The 22,779-nt window shown below is 51.0% G+C and overlaps 1 protein-coding gene across 3 annotated transcripts; it reads right to left on the reverse strand.

Annotated features, from left to right (window-relative positions):
- Positions 1–3,721: 3,721 nt before the first annotated feature.
- On the reverse strand, positions 3,722–22,709 carry HAUS8 (HAUS augmin like complex subunit 8). Of its 3 annotated transcripts, XM_011221905.3 has the most exons (11): positions 22,477–22,709; positions 19,533–19,597; positions 16,836–16,891; positions 12,582–12,663; positions 10,043–10,135; positions 9,838–9,932; positions 9,182–9,247; positions 8,917–9,075; positions 7,493–7,634; positions 5,183–5,324; positions 3,722–4,140 (listed from the first exon to the last, which is right to left on the reverse strand). In XM_011221905.3, the coding sequence occupies exons 1-11, from the start codon at positions 22,503–22,505 to the stop codon at positions 3,942–3,944; spliced, it is 1,128 nt and encodes a 375-aa protein (XP_011220207.1). In that variant the 5' UTR covers positions 22,506–22,709; the 3' UTR covers positions 3,722–3,941. The 3 variants fall into 3 exon arrangements, with proteins under 3 accessions (XP_011220207.1, XP_034513893.1, XP_011220213.1); XM_034658002.1 differs by lacking the exons at positions 19,533–19,597; positions 22,477–22,709 and adding an exon at positions 18,037–18,139; XM_011221911.3 differs by lacking the exons at positions 19,533–19,597; positions 22,477–22,709 and adding an exon at positions 17,603–17,744.
- Positions 22,710–22,779: the final 70 nt, after the last annotated feature.

Below are 22,779 nucleotides of genomic sequence, written 5' to 3' on the forward strand. Positions count from 1 at the left end.
GCGGAGCCTACTTTTAAAAAAAGAAAGAAAAGCTTTCGGTCTTTCACTGTTGAGTATGATGTGATCTGTGGGTTCTTCATAGATGGCCTTTATTATATTAAGGTAGTTTCCCTCAGCTTGTTGAGTGCTTTTATCATGAAAGGGTGTTGCATTTTGCCAAATGGTTTTTCTGCATCAATTCATATAATCGTGGTTTTATTTGTTTGAAATAAATAAATTTTGTTTGAAAAACCATTCTGTTGAAAAACCTCCTTTTTTACTTTACCCTCAGCCTAACAGTATTTGAAGTGGGAACGAGGAAAAGATAAGTTCACGCTGTCTACCTCTTAATCCTCCTCCAATAGAAAGCTTTTCTGAGCACATAGGTCCCATGGTACACGGAAGCTGCGCAGCAAGCCCTACACCCAAGGCTCAGGACCGGCTGTTCAGAAAAATGTCAGACAACACAAGACTTACTCTGATACCAATTGTAATGTGTGGGTTTTCCCCACACAATACCAAACAATTCTAGGATACCAGCTGGGTGTCCTACAATTCAACTCAATTCGGACACTCTCTACAGGGAAAGGGCATCAGATACACTGCCTAAGGGTTCAGTCCCAAAAGGCTGCCCTCCGCTTCAGACACCAACCACAAGTCCAGGTTGTCCCCTGTGCTTCTGACCGATGGGCTATAAATCAGAGGTTCCCCTGACCCCCTTCCTCGAGTTCCACTAATTTGCTAGAGTGAGTCACAGAACTAAGGAGAACAGTTTACTCATGAAGTTACTAATTTATTCTAAAAGGATAGGGCTCAGGGACAGCCCAATAGAACAGTTGCATCGGGCAAGGTATAGGGGAAAGGCATGGGGCTTCCATGTCTTCCCTGGATGTGTGCCCTCCCAGTACCTCCATGAGGTCACCAACCAGATGCTCTCTGAACCCCATCGTTTGGGCTTTTATGGAGGCTTCATGACACAGGCATGACTGATGAAGACATTGGCCCCTGGCAACTGAACTCAATCGCCAGCCCCCCACCTCTCCCAGGAGAAGTGGGGGGACCCCGTGGGGGGGTAGGAGCCTTCAAATTTCCAACCCCTCTAACCACATGGTTGGTTGTCTCCAACCTTAGGTTACCCAGGGTCTTTCCCAAAGTTGCCTCATTAACAGCAAAGTACACCTTTATCGTTCTCGTCACTTAGTAAATTCCAAAGGTTTTAGGGGCTCTGCCAGAAACGCAGGTGAAGACGAAACACATTGCTTACTGTGAGTCACGATATTGTAACATGACTTTCAGCCGTCCCCGGTATACAAAAGAAACAAGACTTCAATCACAGAACAGGATTATTTTTAAAATATCAAACCAAACGATCATACGAAACTGCCTATGACAAGTGGATAAAGGGATCACTGAAAACCCCTCCCCGAACAAGAGGCGTAGCAGCAGCTCTTCCCAGCTGTCCGCAGGAAGCTCATCGCCTGGGTCAGTGAGCGCGGCCTGAGTGTGGATTCAGGACGCACGAAGCTTGTTGTCACCCGAGAGGAGCAAGCTCTTAAGCTCTCCCCGAGATTTCCCAGTGGTGCCCTCTCCCTTGAAATACTAATGGACCTCCTTGTTCTCTTCCCAGACCTCTTGGTTAATTAAGTCTGCCTCTGTAACTAAAGGATAGAAAATATTCTCGAAAGCCGCCATATCCACCACGCTTTTGATGGTGTCAGAGACACTCCATTTGTGACAGCAATGCCCAGACTTCACGATAACAATGCGCAACTGTGCTACTGGGGGAATGAAAGGAGATACGCATGAGCAGGGAGCCTCTTTTCCCCCACGACTGATTTTGAAGCTGTGAGAGTAGCTGCCAGATTCTACTGTCACTTGAAGAGTGCCCTACAAACAGCTCTCACCTGACAAAGAGCTGCTTGGCTTATGGACAGCAGTGCCAAGGTGAAGGGACAACAACCCTGTTTGGAAGGCCAGCACCTCATCCAAGAGGGTAAAAACAAACCAGTCTGGTGGGCTGAACTGCACACCCTTTACTCAGCAGTAATGGAAGACTTGAACAGAACAAGAGTCCCTCTGTCTGGGTTTCTAGACTCAGTGGCCTGGCCACACAATCAGGCAAATGGCAGTGGAAAGCTGGCCTACGAAACGGGTGCCCATGTGGGGCACAGCCCTGTGGAAATCACTATGGGAATCAGAGGGGGGGCATTAGAACAGCACAGACCAATGCCCATCTGAAGAAATGCCTTCCAGGTTTGGAAGCGGATTGGAATCGGCCCAGGGTCCTCACTCGGGGTGGCCTCCTGGGCACCTAACATGAGTGGACGTGGGGGGGTCTGTAGCAATGCAGAAACGTGCTGAATCTCGACAAAGTCCTCTCGCACCCATGGAGGCACAAAATGCCAAGAACTGTTGTGTCTGCGCATGAGAGACAGATTCTGCGGATGGCTCTGTGGCAGGTTCCCTGGTGGGGAGGCCCGGGGCATAGCTGGCAAGGGAGACTGAGGCTGGTAGCCCTGAGGAGCTACAAATGGGCCCTGATGGGAACAGGCTGGGATTCTGAATGCGCTTTGCTCACCCGGTGGTACGTGTGGACGCCGAATGCTGTAAAAGAACCAGGAAGGAACCTGTAACCATGTGGACCGGAGTCGCATTCCCTTAGACCAGGGAACATACTGATATCCCACGATGTCCAACGATGGGCAGAGAGCTCTCCGCAGAGAACAGCTCGATAGGAAACAGGAATGGGGCTTAGAAACCCTGGCTGTTGAAAACTGGGGGAGGCTGGGCCTGTGGGGCAGTAAGCGGGTTTGTAAGTGCAGGTAACTACTGACAAAAGGACCGGGGTTCCCAGGTGTACCCTCCTGTGGACCCAACGCTTTCTGCACATAAATGGGGGACAAAATGGTCAGGGGATGGGAGAGAAGTTTCTGGAACTCTGATCCCAGAGCTCCGTGGGAAGCCCCAGAGCAGGCTTTGAACGGACGCGGAGACTGGGAATGTGTGGGTTGACAGGATTACAGGTGAAGTGTGGACAGAGACTGTAATGTTTCCACAGGCTTGACGGGAACAGCTGGTGGCCGTTAGTGTCTGCTTCATGGGCATGACTATCGCATCTCCCTAGGGAGCGCTTCCCCCACCCACAACGGTCCATCTGAACCCCTGGGGAGGCCCCGGTGAGGAGTGCAAAGGTCGGTGGGGCAAAGGTAGAAGCCGGACAGGAACAGCCCTGCCTGTTTGAGAGGCCTTAGCAACAGTGGCTGCGTCTCCTTTACTCAGGCTCATGATGGCAACGGATACCGTGCCTCTCTGGGGAACATTCCCGTACCCAGTGCTGTTAACACAGGCTTGTAAACGGGAACCAGCCAACGTCAATGGAGGCACGCTACCTGGGAAGCACCCAGATGGCTGGAGCGCACGCAGTGTAGACAGGAGCTGGCAGGCTGATTCTCTGTGCCATACTGGGCGTGGGGTGTAGACCACGGCTTACGGCCAGAGTCCATCAGCACCTCCAGCAACAGCGCCGGGACTCTGGACCGGGTGGGGAATTTCCACTCCAGGGCCAACTCCGAACTTGCTGAAGGACAGTAAAGGGATAAGCACCCCGGTGACTGAAGGACATGAAATCCGCTTGCAAGTGAAACACCATGTCTCAGAGGTCCCAAGTCTCCTAGGAGCAGCTGCCCAGAAGAACTTAAGACAACACGAGCCTTCTACTGGCCCCCGACGTAGCAACCAAGGCTCGAATGCATTAGTTTTATTCTTTAAATATCAAGTGATACACTCATACAAAAATAGCTACATTGCCCAACTAGAGTCTAAAGTGCTTCAGTTCCCAGAGCGTCACACATGCGCCGCCATGGCACACGTGTGCCCTGAGCCAGGGGGAGGGGACGGGCTTTCTTCCCGGCGATTTGCAGGAGGGTCCCCACTTGTGCGGGGGGAACACGGCTTGTGTAGACTCATACCGTGTGTGGCTCACCGGCGCCCAAGAGGAGCGGGCCGCGGGCCTCTCCCAGAGCTCCCCCACAGGCGCCTTCTTGATTGAAATACCACCGGCTGGGGGCCTCCAGGCCCTGGGCTTCTTCCCAGACCTCCTGGTTGATTAAGGCCGCCTCTTTACTCGCCTCGGCAGAGAGTTCCAGCACCTGGGCGAAGCTCCTGCAGAAACAACAGGATGGATGAAGCCTTTCTGCCCTCTGTGAGAGAACCAGAGGCAGGGGGCTGGGCCTTTGCGGCTGCCATGTAGGGAAGGGGGCTGCTTCCTGTGTGCTCTTGGGAAAACATGGACAACTAAGAACAGAACAAATCCGAGCAGAACTCAGGGAGGTCTGCAAGAATGGGACCAGGCAGGTGCGAAAGAAGATTCATTTATTCACCAAATATTTAGGCAACATCCACACCGTGTCAGGAACCATGCTGTGAATGGACAGGCGGCCCTCACAGAGTGTAAACGCTGGTGGGGAAATACACAAGCAAGGAGCATGTCTGGCCACCAAACCCATGACCCTTGTGATGTGGAACCCTCTGATGCGGGCTGAGATCACCTGAGGGTGCACACACAGGAGGAAACATCATAGTACCTGACAGCTCTTTTTTATGACTGACTTTCAAATGTTTCTAGACATTTCAGGCAGCAGTACAAAGAATGAAAGGAGATTCTTTTAGGGAAGATGAGAAAAGCCCCACAGTAAAAAAAAAAAAAAAAAAAAAAAAAAAACCCCCCCCAGGGGTAGCTTCAACAGTGAGAAAGGTGCCGAGGCGGCTTGCTGGGGGAGCGGGCTGTGGGGTGCACTGCGGCTAGGGGCTGCTTCCCTAGGGCACATATTTGTGAAACCCATCAAACGAAACTGTTAGGATCCGTGCCTTTTCTATGTATGTTTATACTTCCAATAACAAGTTCCAAGAAGATCACCCCAACCATTACCCCAGCAGATGTTTCAAGCACAAGCAGACCCATCTGAGGGCACTGAAAGTGCTGTGACTCTGGGGAAGCACAGGACGAGTGACGCTAGAGCCCCCGTTCTATCGTGGCTGCTTGAGAACACACATGTGGCTGTTTGAACTGAGTTCAAGATGCTTTGCCTGTTCCCCTCTCCCTGCCTCAGTGGACCCTTGCACCCCCGGCCTCTGCAAACACTAGAGCTGCCTGCTCTCCAGAGCAAGACCTGCTGTTCCCAACTTCAAATCTTTCCCGCGTTACCTTCGGAGTTCCAGATCCTTCTTTTGGGTCATTTCCTTGAGTTCGCTCAGCAAGTCCAGAGCTTTCACATTTTCTTCTAAACTGCCGATGCCCAGTTCTTCCAGCAGATGGCATGTGGTCGTCAACTCCCGCTGCAAATCGTCTGGAGGGGGAAAGGGGTGGTCAGCCAAGGGTTTCACGGTGCCCCAAGCAACGGATGCACGACTTGGGCAGCTGACTGGATTTTTCTTGTTCCCTAGACTGTTCCCGTGTTATGCTGGAATTGTGAAGAGCTCAAAGGCAGAGAGGGTCATGGAGGATGACAATCACGTGTTGGTACCGTCTCTGTGCCCCCGTGCTGGAGATCACGGGGGCCTGAGATCATGGGTCAGGCATGTCCACCAGGCAGGCAGTCGTTGGAACAGACCCACAACGCCGCTTCGACGTCCTCAACAGAAACCAATCCGAAAAGGCCAAGGAAGTCTGCCCTGCGAGCAACTTGAAAACAACCCCGAGGTTCCCACTCCACGTTCCCGGCATCTCTGTACCCCTCACCCGAGAGCACGCCTGCATCTAAGGACATCAGCAGCTCTCCACTTCTGGCACATGCCACGCCTGCACACACTACATGTCACCACCGGACACCATAAGGTTTTGAGAACATCATAAGGGTTCTTCCACAAACACCCATCCATTTATACTCCTCGTTCTGGTCTCCATTGCCTCCTCCTGAAAGACATGTTCAGGACCTAATCTCAAGTACCTGTGACCGTGACCTTACTGGACATGGAGTCTTTGTTGACATCACTGGGTTACAGTGAGGTCTGTGACCTGGCATCCTTCTAAGGAGGGAGCAATTCAGAAGCAAGGCCTGGTAAAGACACAGGAAGGCTGGAGCAACGCCACCACCAGCCAAGGAATGCCAAGAACGGGGAGCAGCACCGGGAGCCAGGAGAGAGGCACGGAATGCATTTTGCCTCTGAGCCTCCAGAAGGGTCCAACTCTGCTGACACCCTGATTTCAGACTGCAGGAACCCTGAAGGGAATAAATTTCTGTTGTTTCGAGCCACCCAGTCTGTCGTTAATTCCAGGAGCCTCGGGACGCTCCTATGCTCCCTGATCCCGACTCCTGGCCACCACATACGGCACTTGTCAAGGATGGAGTGCAAGAGTCGCAGATGTGCAGCTGACTGCATCATTATAGAACTGGACACCTGCACGCAGATAATCGCTCCACAAGGCTCATTCTTCACGGCTCCATGTGATTCCCTTACTATTCGTATTGGGCAAAGCAGGATTAAAACATCATCTCTGAGATGACCCATACAGCAACAGCTTCTGTGATCTTGAACTGTGTTTATGGAAACTTCTGGAAAGAATGTCCACCTGATTCAGGATGGTGATCCCTTAGTACATCAGCCTCAAACAAGACATATTTAGATGGCTCATGAGGGCCCTGCCTGGAATAACCAGACTCGAGGGCCGCTGCAAACCTGCTTTGGGAAGACACTTGCTCTAAAGAGAATTTTAAGATCAAGAATGCTTGCTGGGGGGCGCCTGGGTGGCACAGTGGTTAAGCGTCTGCCTTCGGCTCAGGGCGTGATCCCAGCGTTATGGGATCGAGCCCCATGTCAGGCTCCTCCACTAGGAGCCTGCTTCTTCCTCTCCCACTCCCCCTGCTTGTGTTCCCTCTCTCGCTGGCTGTCTCTATCTCTGTCAAATAAATAAATAAAATCTTAAAAAAAAAAAAAAAAAGAATGCTTGCTGGTTTCTTTCCGTGAAGGATTAGGTGGGAACCCTACGCAAGACAGGGATCCCACGGCTCTTCATAGAAGGCAGGATGGGGTTGGGGTGCCTGGTCGGTGAAGCATGTGACTCTCGATCTGGAGTTTGTGATTTGAGCCACACATTGGGTGTAGAGATAACTTAAGACAAAAAAATCTTAAAAAAAAAAAAAAAAAAACTTAAAAAAAAAAAAAAAAAAAAAAGGCAGGACAGGGTGAGAATCAGCATCTCTGAAGAGAACCCCCCTTTGGGGGATTGTGGCTACTTCCCAGGACTGTCTTTCAGCAGGGCTGGAAATTACTGGGCCGGTCCACGGACCTGGCTTCAAATCCCAGCATGGTCCTTACTCGGGATGCGGCCCTGGACAAACCACAGCCTTGCCGGCCCCCCTTGTCCTCTACCATTTGATGAGGGACACACCATCTACCTGACAGGAGGTCGTGATGTGACACAAATGGATGAAGGTGGCTGGCACACAAGAAGCACCGACCTGCACTGGCCATTCGCTGGACCTGCCCCTTGCCCGGCAGCTGCCCCGTTTCCTACCTAAGAACCGCTGCCCGTCCCCATCCAGGTGGACCGATTTCACAGGAAGCTCGTGCCTCGTGGTATCCAGGGCCGTGGCGAACGTCTTGTACTGTTCCTTAAAGCGTTCAGCCACAGCCTCATAAGGGCTGAGCATCTCGATCTGCAGGCAGGAGGGAAAATGGCTTATGAGACAAAACCCAGTCACACACTCGGGAAGTTCACAGTACGTGTGAGGTGAAGATACAGGGCTGCGCTTTCGGGGTCTCCTGTGGAATCCTCCAGGAGGTTTCCATGGGTGTGGGGGGCTCTGCCCTCATTCCCAGCTGCTCCCCAATAGCCCAGCCAATTGCAAGGTGGCCCAGGCCTCCTCACTATGAACATGGCTTCCAGAACATTCCACGGCCAGGCCCTCAAGTGGGATCACACTGGACCCAAGGCAGCTGGGCCCTCCTGCTTCAGAGCACTGAGCTGAAACGCCTGCCCCTCATAATCCCCCCCGCCTTCCCTCGTACATGCTGTTAGGGTCCTCGTGCGGGTTTGTAATGACATATTTGTTCGCTTATCTTTTCTTTTCCTTCCACTGTAAGTTCCATGAGGACAGAGACCTGAGCTTAGCCCAGGGCCTGGCCGCAGGGCACTCTCTCTCTCTCACACACACACATACACTGGGTATTATGGGTTGAACCATTTCCCCCCAAATTCCTCTGTTGATGTCCAAACCCCCAGCACCTCAGATTATGACCTGACTTGAAGACAGGGTCTTTACAGAAGTAACCGAGGTAAGGTGAGGTTGTTAGAGTGAGTCAGATCTGGAGACAGACAAGCAACAGGGAGAACGCCAAGTGAAGAGATGCAGGGAGGAGATGGCCCTCTACAAGCCAAGGACAGAGGCTGAGGACACAGCCCTCTCTCTTGGCCCTGGCAAGGCACTGACCCCGCTACCCTCTTAGTCTGACGTCCTGCCTCCAGAACCGTGCGAGAATCCCAGGCCATTGTTTAAGCCGCCTGGCCTGGGGTACTTGTTACGGCAGCCCCAGTCCACTCACACCCCGGAGGACCAGCCCCATCCCCCGACAGTGCCAGGGATTGGCTCTTCTCCCAGCACTGACCATGGTGCCAAGACGGCATCTCCCACCAGCACCCTGGATGCACGGGAAAGCACGGCTCACAACTTGGTGTCTCTGAGCACAAGTCACAGGGGCCTAGACGAATATGCGCACATGTGCGTGGAAGGGACAGGTCCCTCTGGCTGCTTAGCACTTGACATCACAGCCTCACCCTCTTATAGACTGTCACACACCAACACCCGGTGGTGTCAAAAGCGGGCCACAGAGTTAGAGCCAGGCGGCAGGGACACCCCCTGTCAACACTCCCTCCAACCACCCTGCCGGGCCCTCCCCGCTCCCGGGACACGTGGCGCAGAGACTGTGGTCACAGCTGACCTGAGCGTCAAGGACGTCTGCCAGCTCCCGCTTCCTCTGAGTGAGGAGAAGTTGGCGCTTCAGCTCGTGGGCCTTCTTCTGTAGCTTCTCCTTCTCTTTACACATTATTAGTAAATTCCTTTCTGCCTTTTTCTCGAATGGAGCGAGACCGTTCTCCATCTGTCAGGCGCACAACAGGAGCTCAGGCCAGAGGGAACGCCATCCCCGCAGCTGCCCAAGGCTGCCCTCCCACCCACATCATGCGCGAGCGAGGTTCTGTCTTCACCTTTACGGTCAGCAGAGTCAAGAGCAACGTCTGGGATTCCATCATTTCCATCGTCTCCGATAGGTCCTGGAGGAGGAGAAAAAGACTCTCTCGGTCGCCAGTGAATTGGTATAAACTTAGCTCTCTGACCCCCGGAGGGGCACAAATCTAACTTTGACAAACTTTACTTAATTTGGTAGTTTGAGGACTCCCCCCGTGTACCTACCCGCTGTTTCTGTTTTCTCGTTTAGTCTTTTTGGGCGCCCTGTGAGAAGGGGATCGTCTGGCCCCTTCCGGTGGCTGGCCAGTTCCGAGCCAGCTGGGGGGTTACCCATCCAATCAGTGCCACACTGGAGCCAGGCCACGGGCCTCCCGCCCCAGAGAGACCTCAGCCCAGCTGTCCTGCCCCGGACCTTCCCTAGCATAGCATCAGCAAACGAGGCCCCAAATCTACTGTTCACACAATCCTGCCTTTGTAACTACTCTTGTACGTGTACTTGGGGCAACTTAAACTCTACGAATATTCTGAGGACGCGTGTGGTCTTGGGTTTCTCCTAAATCGCGTGGCTGGCCTGTTCCATCTCAGAGCCTGGGGCCTCGCGCGGCACGTGTGCAGGGCAGGAACAAATATCAGACGTCTCTAACTGCACAGCTTCCCTTTCATTTCAGACACTTACCGGGCTCTTTCTCTGTGAAGAAGAAAACGACGATGACTCGGTTTTCTTCGACATCGTTTTGTCTAATTGCGGGGTCTTTCTAACCATACTTTTGTCTGAGATCAAGAAGAGCATTTTGAGGGTGAGAACTCAGAGCACACTCCGGCAGCCCCCCGCGACGCACCGTAAGCCCCCGCTGGGGAAAAGCACAAGGGGAGTGCTTTACCATTGATGGCTGAGAGGTCCAGGTCAGGCGGGGCAGTGCCGTGCCCTTCCAGCAACGTGGACTGCAGGTCGCCCTTCCCGATTCCACTGCTGTCTGTGGGCCCAGGGAGAATCCCCAGAGGTCAGCACAGTCTGCAAGCTACAACGCGCATATGCCAGGAAGCAGGCAACTCTGCGGTGCACTACCCCTTGCTCCCAAAGAGTCAGCGTCTTATGAGGGGCGCGCTACAGAAGGCTGAAGCGCCTCTGCCCATCCCAGCCAGCAAGGTGTAACACAGTTCAGAGCAGAAGTAGACAAGCGACGCGGGCTCTCTAACCCAGGGATGCAAATAGGCCTTGCTGCTTAGCTTAATAAAAAACAGTGTTCTTGGGGCACCTGGGCGGCTCAGTTGGTTAAGCACCTGCCTTTGGCTCAGGTCCTGATCCCAGGGTCCTGGGATTGAGCCCTGCATCAGGCTCCCTGCTCAACAGGGAGTCTGCTTCTCTCTCTCCCTCTGCTGCTTCCCCTGCTTCTCTCTCTCCCTCTCCCCCTGCCTGTACTCTCTCTCTCTCTCTAGCTCTCACTCTCTCTCAAATACATACATAAAATCTTTTTAAAAAATTAATTAATTAAAAATAAATTTAAAAAACCACCGTGTTCTGGATAGGACTCTGATAGACGCCATGTACCTGTTCTTCCCTCGGCTTTTCCCCTCTTTCTCCAGCAGCTTCTGCACTGTTCATCTTCCCTGGGGGTTCCCTTCATCTTTACCCTCTATTTAACCATGTGAAATTATGCTTGACGCCACCTAAAATGGGCAGTGGGGTACTGCGGGCTTCAACTAAACCAGGGCTCCAGCGGGCCACAGAAACGAACAGATGGCATGCAAAATACTCTCTGTCGTTGTGAGCAAGGAAACAGCAAGTGATTTAATGGACATCCGTGCAGCTGAGAAAATGAGTATGTGGAAACAAACAGAGCGACGTCACAGTGATGTGTCGGGTATGGGACCCTTTGTTAGAGTTTTTGAAAACTTCTGGGTAAACAGGAGTCTGTTGAGCTCCTGGGTAAGAGGGTGGAAACCTGAGGTGGGAGACAGGTAATTTCCTAGAGCCACACCATGGAACTCAAGCAGGCAGTCCCTCTTAATTCTCGTGGTTGTGTTTAAATTACGGGTTCTCCGCCCTGACGCTACTGACATCCGGGGCTGCATCACCCTCTGCGGCGGGGCTGTCCTGGGGGCGGCAGGCGGTTGAGGGCCCCCCCTCGCGTCCACTCATCGGACGCAAGCAGCATATCTCCCCCAACCATCATCACAACCAAACGTGTCCAGACAGTTCGAAGTCTGAATTGCCTGCGGGTAAGAACCCTGATTTTAAGACGTGGCTGACCCAACTTCTGACGTCCCTCTGGGCCGGACCCTAGCTTTCCCTGCTCGATGCGTGGCCCCAACCCAACTGCCTGAGGAAAGATTTCAAAGCCAGCCCCGGCTCCAGGTGCTGCTCCTCAGCCATGCGTAGGTCAAGGAACAGCACAGATGCTGAGCAAACATCTAAACCCCGATCGACAACTTTTCCATCCCCAAAAAGGTAGCGACTAACAGTCTACTGGTGATTGGAGCCACTACTGATAACATAAAATCAACTAACATGTATTGTACATGTCATGCATATTATAAACCGTATTCTCATAATAAAGTAAGCTAAAAAAAAAAAAAAAGAAATGTTAAAGAAAGCATAAGAGAACATACGTTAATGGTACTGTACTGTAGAAAACCCACATATGAGGAGATCCATGCAGTTCAGACCCCTGCTGTTCAAGGATCAACTGTACTTAATTTTTCCTACAAGACTCACAGTTGTTGCCATTTTGAACAAGGAGCTGTGGGCCAAGAAACAGCTTTGCTTCCTGTGAACTGCTTTCATGCGGAAGAGCTGCCCACTGTTGCTGGAGAAGTGGGCACGTGAGGGGCTGGATGGAGTGCTACTCTGGAGAGGGACCTTCCCAGACTTCTAGCATGAGCACACGGACTACAACTGGGCACCAAATACACAGTAATGATCCAAGCGGCAGCTCATGAGTGAGTGTCCACCCTCCTCATCTACATTCTCCGTTTGTTGTTGTTGTTTTTCATTTTACAACAAACATATATGTCTACAATCAGAAAAACTGCAAGTTTTGCATATCACTTTGGTGACAGCTTCTAGAACGATTAAGGGGAAACCATGATGAGGAAGACCTAACCCAAGGTGGTGAGAGGCAGGAAGATGAGGCCTCGGACGCCCTCTGAGTTCCACCCAGGAAACGATCATAAGATCAAGGAAGCGCCACGATGGCCGCACAGGAAGTGACCTCCCCTCTTCCCCTGCCATTCCCCTTCAGCTCCCCACATGCCTCAGATCCGTCCTTGCACAGACCCTTTAACTAGCTCCTCCTTCTGACACTTCCCAGAAAGAAAGAGGGAGTTCTACCTTAGCGTACTTGAAAACAAAATTCACCACCACGTCCATCACTCACTGGGCTCAGGACTGTTTCACGCCCTCCCTCCATCTTTACACACCTTTGCTCTTCTGGAGCAGGTGGAGCTTCCTTCCCGCTTCAGGCATCTTCCCACTGGTCTTTAACGCATCAGCTGCAGAAGCCTGTTAGGGGAACACATGGCATTCAGGATTCAGGGACAAGACATCTCCCCTTCATGGCCTGTGCAGTCTGCATCTGCTATCGTTTCGACGCCAGGCACAGACTTAGAGTTCTGACATTTAGTTACATATAAATAGGATGAATTAATCAAAAAGGATACCCTCACATGCATAGAACATAGGGAACCACCAGAATGTTTGCCAGTGATTATCTCTGACGTGGCAGATTCCAGGTGACTGATTTTCTGTATACTTTCTAGTATTTGCAGAGAACATGTTACTGTGGTCATCAGGAAAAAACAGTTTTTGTACAAGTATCAGTTTTCAAAACTTATTTAAAAAAACAAGGAATGCATGGAGCTACCAAGCCATTATAATATAATAGCCTCTGAGCAGAAAGAAAACCTTGAAAAGAGCAAGAATATTTCAATGTGTAGACTAGTACTACTCCTGTTCCAGCTCCTACTGGCAGTCTCAGAGTAAGAAATAAAAGGCAAACAGGTTGAAAAGGAAGAAATAAAACTCTCTTCTTACATGATTTACAAAGAAAATCCCAAATGTTACTAAAGCTAGTAAATAAGGGGCTCCTGGGTGGCTCAGTCAGTTAAGCATCGGACTCTTGATTTCGGCTCAGGTCATGATCTCAGGGTCGTGGGATCAAGCCCTGTGTAGAGCTTGGTGCTCAGCATAGAGTCCACTTGAGATTCTCTCTCTCCCTTTCCCACTGCCCCTCCCCTTCACTTGTGTGTGTGCATGGGCTCTCTAAATAAATAAATAAAATCTTTAAAAACCAAACAAACTAGTGAGTTTAGCAAGATTGCAGGATACATGGTCAATATAAAAAGATCACATTTCTAGCAATGAACAACTCTGGAAAGTGAAATTCAAAGATCATACCATGTGAAAGCTCTCAGCAAGAAAAAACCAAAACTATGTATGGTGTTAGGTGTTAACTAGACTTACTGTAGTGATCATTTTGCAACATATACAAATGCTGAAACACTATGTTACATATCTAAACCTAAGAAAATATAGGGAAGGTCTATATGCTGGAAACTACAAAACACTGATGATAGAAATCCAACACGACCAACTAAATGGATAGGTGTAACTATGTTCATAGATTGAAAGGCTTGGTGTTTTTAGGATGTTTTTCTCCCTAAACCAATGCAAAGATGCTATACATTCAAAGTCCCAGTAGAAATTTTGGTAGAAAATGGCAAGCTAAGTATAAAACTTATATAGAAAAGCAAAGGAATGGGTTATGATCTCAGGATCATGAGATCAAGACCCACGTTGAGCTCCGCACTAACTGTGGAGCCTGCTTAAGATTCTCCCTCCTCGGGGTGCCTGGGTGGCACAGTTGTTAAGCGTCTGCCTTTGGCTTAGGGTGTGAACCCGGCATTATGGGATCGAGCCCCACATCAGGCTCCTCCGCTATGAGCCTGCTTCTTCCTCTCCCACTCCCCCTTTGTGTTCCCTCTCTCGCTGGCTGTCTCTATCTCTGTCAAATAAATAAATAAAATCTTTAAAAAAAAAAAAAAACAAACAACTCAACAATGAGAAAACAAATAACCCAATCAAAAAATGGGCAAAGATCTGAAAGGACACATCACCAAAGACTGGCCAATAAGCACATGAAAAGACACTCAAGATCATTAGTTGCTATGGAAATGTAAATTAAAGCCACAACAAGATGCCACTTCTCATCCACCAGAATGGCTTCAATCTTCAAGTACCAACCGAACTCTCCTCTGGCTGGTGGCAATGCAAAGAGCTGCAGCCACTTTGGATAATAGCCACACAGTTTCCTACAAGTCAGTCATAAATACACTTACCTACAATTCCTCTCCCAGGAGAAACGGGAGCATGTCCACACACACTCCCACACGAGAATGTTTAAGGTGGTTTTGTTCACCACTGCCAAAACCGAGAATCAAACCAAATGTCCTTCACTGGTAAATGGCTAAGCACGCTACAGCCCACTCAACACTGTGGAATATGACTCATCCACCAGAAGGAACCAGCACTAACTGTGACAGGCAGCCACGGGGAGGGACCTCTTTTCCTTTCCGTGAGAGACGCCAGGAACAAGAGGCTGCATCCTATGTGACACCTTTTTAATGACCTTCCGGAAAAGGCAAAGCTATACGGGCAGAAATCAGGTTCCTGCTGGGATGGGGTGGGGCCGGCTTCAGCGGACAACCAAGGGATGCTGGGGGTGACTGTTCCGTATCGTGACTGCGGTGGGTCTGTGACAGGATGAGTTTGTCAAAACTCGTAGAACTATATGCCTAAGACTGATACTTACTCTACGTAAATTCTACCTTAAGAGATGGGGGGGGAGAAAGAAAACGGACAAGCTCCTAGAGATCGAAAATACTAGAGCATGCAGATATACAGGGATGCCTGCAAACAAGTTCACAAGGCAACACTAAAATTATGAGGCATGGACTGTGATCTTTTGTCGAAAATCACTTCAACAAAGTAAATCACGTGAATTTAAATTAAAAAAACACAAAGGAAATCATGGACTCTGGGTAATACGTTAACGTAGCTTCATCAAATATCAAAGTGCACCTCTCTGGTTGGGGATGTTGATGGCGGCAGGGAGCTGTGGTGGGGGACAGGGGTTATATGGGAAATCTCTGTACCTTCTGCTCAATTTTGCTGTGAACCTAAAAGTTCCCTAAAAAAAAATTAAGGCCAGGGGCACCTGGGTTGCTCAGTCGGTTAAATGTCTGACTCTTGATTTAGGTTCAGGTCATGATCTCAGGGTCATGAGATCGAGCCCTCCGTCGGGCTCTGCACTGGGTGTGGAGCCTGCTTAAGATTCTCTCTCTAGGGGTGCCTGGGTGGCTCAGTTGTTAAGCGTCTGCCTTCGGCTCGGGTCATGATCCCGGGATCGAGCCCCACATCGGGCTCCCTGCTCAGTGGGAAGCCTGCTTCTCCCTCTCCCACTCCCCCTGCTTGTGTTCCCTCTCTCACTGCGTCTCTCTCTGTCAAATAAATAAAATCTTTAAAAAAAAAAAAAAGATTCTTCCTCTCCCTCTGCCTCCCCTGTCCCCCCAAAGGTGCATACTCACTCTCTAAAAAAAATAATAATTAAAAAATAAAAAAAATTAAGTCCATTAAAAACAACAAATCACTCCCAAGAAGTGTTATCAGTTTATGAAAAGGTTTCCTTTTTCCTCAAGTTGGATCTTAAGCCACATTATTATTTTTCTGAGTTTGTTTGTTTATTAAGTAATCTCTACACCCAACGTGGGGCTCGAACTCAGGACTCCGAGATCAAAAGCAGCATGGTCTTCTGACTGAGCCAGCCAGGCGCCCCTTAAGTCACATTATTAAGACCTGCCATTCCACCCTACCAGAGTAAAAGGTAGGGAGCAGAAATTAATAGTTTACTGAATTTTACCATAAACCAAATTTGGAAAATGGAAGGAATAACACAACCTCCCCAAATTCTCAGTACGTGCACAATGAAACAAGATACATAACTGGGTCACCTATTGAGTGTTTCTGTTAAACGCCACACAAAACACGTGCTCATATCATTAAGTGCTTCATCCCGTCATTTTTTTTTTAAGTTTATTTTCTACTTTCTAGATCACAGCATTTTTTTTTAAAGATTTTATCCATTTATTTGTCAGAGAGAGAGAGAGAATGCGCGCGCACAAGCAGGAGAAGCAGCAGGCAGAGGGAGAGGGAGAAGCAGACTCCCCACTGAGCAGGGAGCCCAATGCAGGACTCAATCCCAGGACTCTGAGATCGTGACCCGAGCTGAAGGCAGGTGCCCAACCAACTGAGCCACCCAGGCGCCCCATCCCATCATTTTCAACGGCTGCATGATTTTGCAGCTACACAGAGTTCACTAAACTCTGCCTCTAATACTGGGTGATTCAGACCCGTCGTTTTTTCCCTGTAGTCCTTCTTTAAAACCCTGCAGGTGTTTTTTAAATGTCAGCCAAGGCCAGGGACTGTGTGCTGGGCACCCGACAGAGCTGCTTCAGGACAGAATCCAGAAAGGAATTATCGGGTTGAAACGAACAGTCCCAGGTTTCAATAGAGATCATGCTTTTGCAAAAGGGACTTGGGACCTGGCCTGCGTGACTTGTGTCAGAATTCCAAGTCCAACACAACCCCATTCAGAACACTCAAACCAACATTGTTACCTTTTTGGTGGTTTTCTTCTCATACTGCAAGTATCGGGACTCAACCATTCTTCCACCTGTGGGGGGACATACCGTTGGTTTATAACAAGACTACAACCATGGAGTGTGAAGGCCCCCCAACTCCCCCCATCAAGAGCCAGGTACTATGCACCTTCCCTGATCAACAGCAGGAACAGGGGAGCTGCTCCCCCTTGCTCCTCTCAGATCCCGTGCTTCAGCATCCTCGAGCATGTATGGGACACCTACTGTATGCAAGAACATGTGGGATACCTACGATTTCTAAGTCCCTAGGCTAGGGACAGAGCCCCAGAGAGCCGCAGGAATGTAAGGGAGTATGCTCAAAGCAGAAAGTGGATTCAGGAGCAGGGCAGGGACAGGATAAAAGACCTTCCACAAGGGGGCGCCTATTTGCCGCCGCCTCCTCCTCCTCCTTTCCCAACTCACTCCCTGTGGTCAGGACCCCAACCACCCCTTCCTTCACCAAAGTGTGTGCACAACTCACTCACGGTATGGGCCTTTCATGCCTCTATATGTCCTTACCTAGCTCAGGACCTCTAGGGAGACATGTTCAATGCTGAGATCATATACCTTGGTGACAGCCCAGCCCCAGGTTCCCCCCATTCCATGCATGCCTGGCAGTGAAGAGGTTTCTCACAATGGCCCCAGTGATCACTTACAGTCCTCTGCTCTGTTCCCCAACCCCTCTCCCGGCCCCTCCCTTGTACCTTCTCCTCCCACTTCCCCCACACTGGGTCCCCTCCAGTTACCTAGTGACCAGTTACTTCACCAGGAAGACAGAAGTAGCCCCAGGGGACCCTCCGACCTCAGCATCTAGCAGCCTCCCAAGTTCAGGGCCATATCCTGGCCCCACCATGCGAAGGGACCTCTGTGCTTTGGAGTAGAGGCCAGCCCTCACCCCACTGCCACTGCCCTGCAAAACCCCTCCCCCAGTTCCTCTCTTCAACGGTCTTCCTGTTATTTCCCCCCCACCCACACCTTTTACCCCTACTTCTCCACTCCCCTTTACAATGACAGCTCCTCTTCCTCTACTCAGTCCTGAACCCCACTCCCGTCTGGTCTGGCTTTCACGATCACCACTGCACCAAAGACACCTCTTTCCGCAAGGCCACCAAGATCTCCCTGCTCCAAAGCCCACCGGCCCATTCCCAGTCCTCATTCTGAACACAGCACTTGCTGGCACCTTCCTCCTTGACATCCTGTGTCCTCCAGGCTTGCTGCCCTGCTGAGAATGGGCTCCCTTGCAGGTCCATTAGCTGATGAAGCCTGAGCACCTCCAGGCACCTCGCAGGTCTCACATCCCCGAGGGGCCTCCCTCTCACCTCACCGCCCCCGCTCTTTCCGTTCCAGCCACCGTGAGGGCAGGACTTTTGTCTGTTTTGCTTACGACCACAGTCCACCACCCAGCAGGGAGTAGGTGCTCAGCCATACATCCAGTGCACGATTCTACACTTTTTCTAGGTTCCTCTAAAGCTTAGGGCTCTCCCTTTTTACCGAAGAGACCCAGGAAGAGGACATAGTTAATGCACACAGCTTAACAATTTGGTTAAGTGACACGATGATTTCAACTGGATCTTCACGCCAGGATTTCATCTTTCACTGGGGCTGGGGGTGCAGCCACAACCCTGAGTGGAAAGGGGGTGCATCCATAGTTAACGGGGAGCATGGAGCTGGACGAGGAACTAGCGATTCCCCTGAGTGAGTGCCAGGCAAGGAAGAGCCATGCCTGCAGGGTGAGTGGGCTCAGACAATCAGGCAGGAAGCACTTCAGGGTCAAGGCCAAGGCCAGGTGAGGTCCAGGGGAGAAAATCAAGACACACCAAGGGTCTGCCATTGGATGTCCAGCGAGGGATCAGGGCAAAGAACACCCCCATTTCCAAGCACAGGAAACCATCCTGCTTTCAGTCTAATACCATCAGCAAAGGGTTTCGCTTCTCTGGAAGTATCCAAGGCCTGGGGTTCCCTGGACAGCTGAAAAGCAGTTTCAAGTTTCCAGAAACTAGAACGTACATATTTGTTTTGAACAGTAGTGGATTTTCCAGAGAAGCAATGTTATGATGAAGGATATAATTTGTGTTCAAGAACTAGACCATGTGTAAACATAACAGAGGTTATAAACAAGACCATCAAGTGATGCTGTAATGGCTCCAGTCACTTGGAACCAGAATTCTGCTCTAAGTTCTCCGAGACAAGCACTGGCATGCAGCACACTTGAAGAAAATAGTTCCTTGTATCAGAGGCCTGAGCTCCAAGGAAGGAGATCCTTGAGTCCACTGCTCAAAGCAGCACTGCTAAGAGTCAAGGGAGGCTGTGAACAATGACTCCAGACCCATAGGGGGACACCAGATGCGTGGGCGCCCCTGAGGTGCTTCCAGAGAAGAGACTGAGACTCCAGTGTTTGCTAATGAATTCAGCTCCGGCTCTCCTCACGCCACTTCCTAGTGGCGAGGCCTGGGCACAGCCCATGACACCTGCTGCTAGAAGGGCCCACTGCCCTAGATGACCTCCCCCAGGTCCTGCCACACCCCCGGCTGCAGGACTGGGTGACCAGACTCGGAATCCCCAAAGGTGTGACTAGAAGGCAATAAAGCCCTAGCTCCCCTGCTCTGGCCTGGTTTTTTTCTTCCCCAAAAGCACTTATTGAAACTGGATTGTAAGCTAGAGTCCAACTTTGCTCACCTTGTGTTCTTCTTCCTTTCATCTTAGTGCCACCAGGAGTACCGGGAGCCACTGAGGAAGGCTTCCTAGAAGAGGGAGATAGGGACCTTGTTAACATAGTTACGTAGTTGGCTAAGCTCAGGGAAGGCAGCGAGGAGCCTGGGCATCCTGGGGACAACTCAGGGCCAGCACTCCCCCTACCGCCCTGCAACATGCTGGTGTGTGCGAGGCAGAGCCACCTTGACTGGAACAGAGACACAGAGCCCCTGCTCAGCTGAAATTGAGAAGGGCCCAGTGCAAGAAGAGCGAGAAGGGCAAGCAGGTTTGCCAAGCCTCAAAGATCTCAACTGAAGTCAGGGGTTCATTAATTCATCAGGCATTTCTGTGCCTACTGTATGCTCCTGGTGAACAAGAGATGAGCTCCTTCCCTGAGAAGGGAGAGCAGCGTTCTCCTGTCAGGCAATGTGAAGAGTGCCCCAGACAGGTACAGAGGTGAGGAGAGGTGAAAGACAAAGACCCGTTTGCTCAAGTACATGGGGAAGGACATTCAGGGACGGGGATCAACAAGGTGAAGGGCACAAGGGCAGAGGAGAATGATGTCGAAATCGGAACTGATCAGCCCTATGGCTTTGCTGGCAGAGTTCTGACTTCCCAGCTTAAGGGTTCAGCCTACCTACTGGCAACCCTTCTCTGTAAAGGGCCAGACAACAAATATTTTCAGCTTTGTGGGCCGTATGTTCCTGCCAAGAAATAACAAACCCTGAATATTATTAAGCCTAAAAAGTAGTGAAGTACTGATACATGCTAAAATGGATGAATCTAAAAAATACTATCCTGGGGCGCCTGGGTGGCACAGCGGTTAAGCGTCTGCCTTCGGCTCAGGGCGTGATCCCGGCGTTACAGGATCGAGCCCCACATCAGGCTCCTCTGCTATGAGCCTGCTTCTTCCTCTCCCACTCCCCCTGCTTGTGTTCCCTCTCTCGCTGGCTGTCTCTATCTCTGTCGAATAAATAAATAAAATCTATAAATAAATAAATAAATAAATAAAAATAAAAAATACTATCCTGGGATGGGGCACCTGGACGGTTCAGTCGGTTAAGCATCTAACTCTTGATTTCAGCCCATGTTACGATCTCAGGGTCCTGAGGCAGATCTCAGAGTCTGCTTGAGATTCTCTCCCTCTGCCCCTTCTCCCTGCTTGCGCACTCTCTCACTCAAATAAATAAATAAATAAATAAATCTTAACAACAACAACTTAAAAAAAATATTACCCTGGGGGCACCTGGCTGGCTCCATCCATGGGGCATGCGACTCTTGATCTTGGGGTCAGGAGTCTGAGCCCCACGTTGGGGGCAGAGTTTACTTAAAAAAAATTAATAAAATCTCTTAAAAAAATTATCCTGGCTGAAAGAAAACAGACACTCAAGGCCACATATTGTATGATTCCACATATCTGAAATGTCCAGAACTGGGAAAGTAAGACAGAAAGCAGATTGTGATTGCCCAGAGAGAGCGGTGGATGAAGAATGGGGAGTGACTGAAAATGGATACAAAGTTTCCTTCTGGGCTGATGAAAATGTTCTAGAACTAGACAGAGCTGGTGGTTGTACAGTCTAAGGGCCATAGATCACTTACTTCAAAATAATGTTATGTGTGTTTCACCCCTATTTAAGGAAAGAATGAAGCCCGATGTAATAGGAGAGGGGGAACCTTGAGGCAGAAGACTCGGGGATGCGCCCCAGGTGTGCAGTCTGGGCAAGGGAGATGCTACCAACAGAGAGCAGCAACTCGGAAGGAGCACACTGAGGGGCAGGGCAGGGGCCTGGGCGCTGTAACCCCAGCTGATGTCAGGACACAAGCTCCACTGGTCACAGAGCGGTGGTCCCCTTGCCCAGCTCACTGCAGCCACCTCCTGCGTAGCAGGCTCTGAGGACCCCAAGTGAGACCCAGCAGGTGCTGGGCCATAGTGGGGAGAGGCAACAACCAAATAAATGCTCACTGGGTGCCAGCAGCTCTGCTCCTTTACAGAATCCCCCCAACCCTACAAATACCTCCCCATTGGCCTGCTTTATCCTTGTTTTCCGACGAGGACCTGAGTGTTTGAACAGATCACCCCTGGCAAGTCTCAGAGCTGGCAAGGGACAGAGCATGGTTTCCCTATGGGTTCTGAGCCAGGGCTCTGGAGTCAAACCAGATGGGGGTGGCGGGTTCACTACACCTGCGCCAGCGTCAGGTACCTCCCCTGAAACCTCAGAGAGGATAACAGCAATCTCAAAGGGTAAGGGACCCTGGAGAAGACACAAGTGATTTCAGCTGGTCTATTAAACTTTAATTTGCACTCGCACAATAAAACATCGGCCCAGTGAACAAATAAAACAAACCCAGCCCAGGAATCACGCCTGGCACCGGGTAAGTGGTCAAAGTCTGTCTCTCTTGTTCTTGCTGTGTGACTCTGGACAAATGACCTTCTCTCCCTGAGCCTCTATGGTCTCATCTGTAAAGGGGAAGCATAGAAAAAGGGGTTGGGAGGATTAAAGGAGATACTTTAGTGGCTCAGCACTTGTCCCCTATAAAATGATAACTGTAATCACGACAGATCACTTTCAAGAGCCACGCACTGTTCTAAGAGCTTTTAAGTTTCACCCGAGGCCTACAAGGTTGAGCGGCGGCGTCACTCGCTCGGTTTCTCCGCGTAGCACAGCGAAAGCACAGAGAGGTTAAGCCACCAGCCAGGGATCGCCCCGCACCCACACAACTGACAGGGGACTCGAAGTCTAGTTCCGCGCCCAGGCTGCCGAGCATGCGCAGAGGCCGCCTCCCGCCTCCCAGAGCCTGTGCACCCTCGGCAAATCCTGAAGGGGTCAAATCCCCAATCCTCAACTCTGCTGCCCCACCTCCCCCAGCTCTCGGCCATGGCCTACTCGCCGGCACCCACAAAATCCAGACTCTTGGCGCTTCAACTCACCCAGCTCCGCGCCCCGAGGAATCCGCCATTTCCCGCCTTTAACTCAAAGGCCGGCTCTTCGAGTCCGGGTCCCCGCCCCCTCGCCCCGGGCCGGGCCATATTGCGCCGCCATGGGAGGGGTGGCCGCTGGCCTCGGGGAGCGTGCCCGCGGATGGAGCGGGCAACCCTTGTGCGCGCGCCTCTCTGTCTTCCCCTCACACTTGGATTCATCCACCAGCGGCCGGAGGCGGTGTCCTGAGCCCGTTGGGAGGGGGCGTGTCTTCGCGGCGCTCGGCCCCGTGGCGCGCTGGCGTCACGCCCCCC

This window comes from Ailuropoda melanoleuca, chromosome 4, assembly GCF_002007445.2.
Source record: "Ailuropoda melanoleuca isolate Jingjing chromosome 4, ASM200744v2, whole genome shotgun sequence".
Classification (NCBI taxonomy): domain Eukaryota; kingdom Metazoa; phylum Chordata; class Mammalia; order Carnivora; family Ursidae; genus Ailuropoda; species Ailuropoda melanoleuca.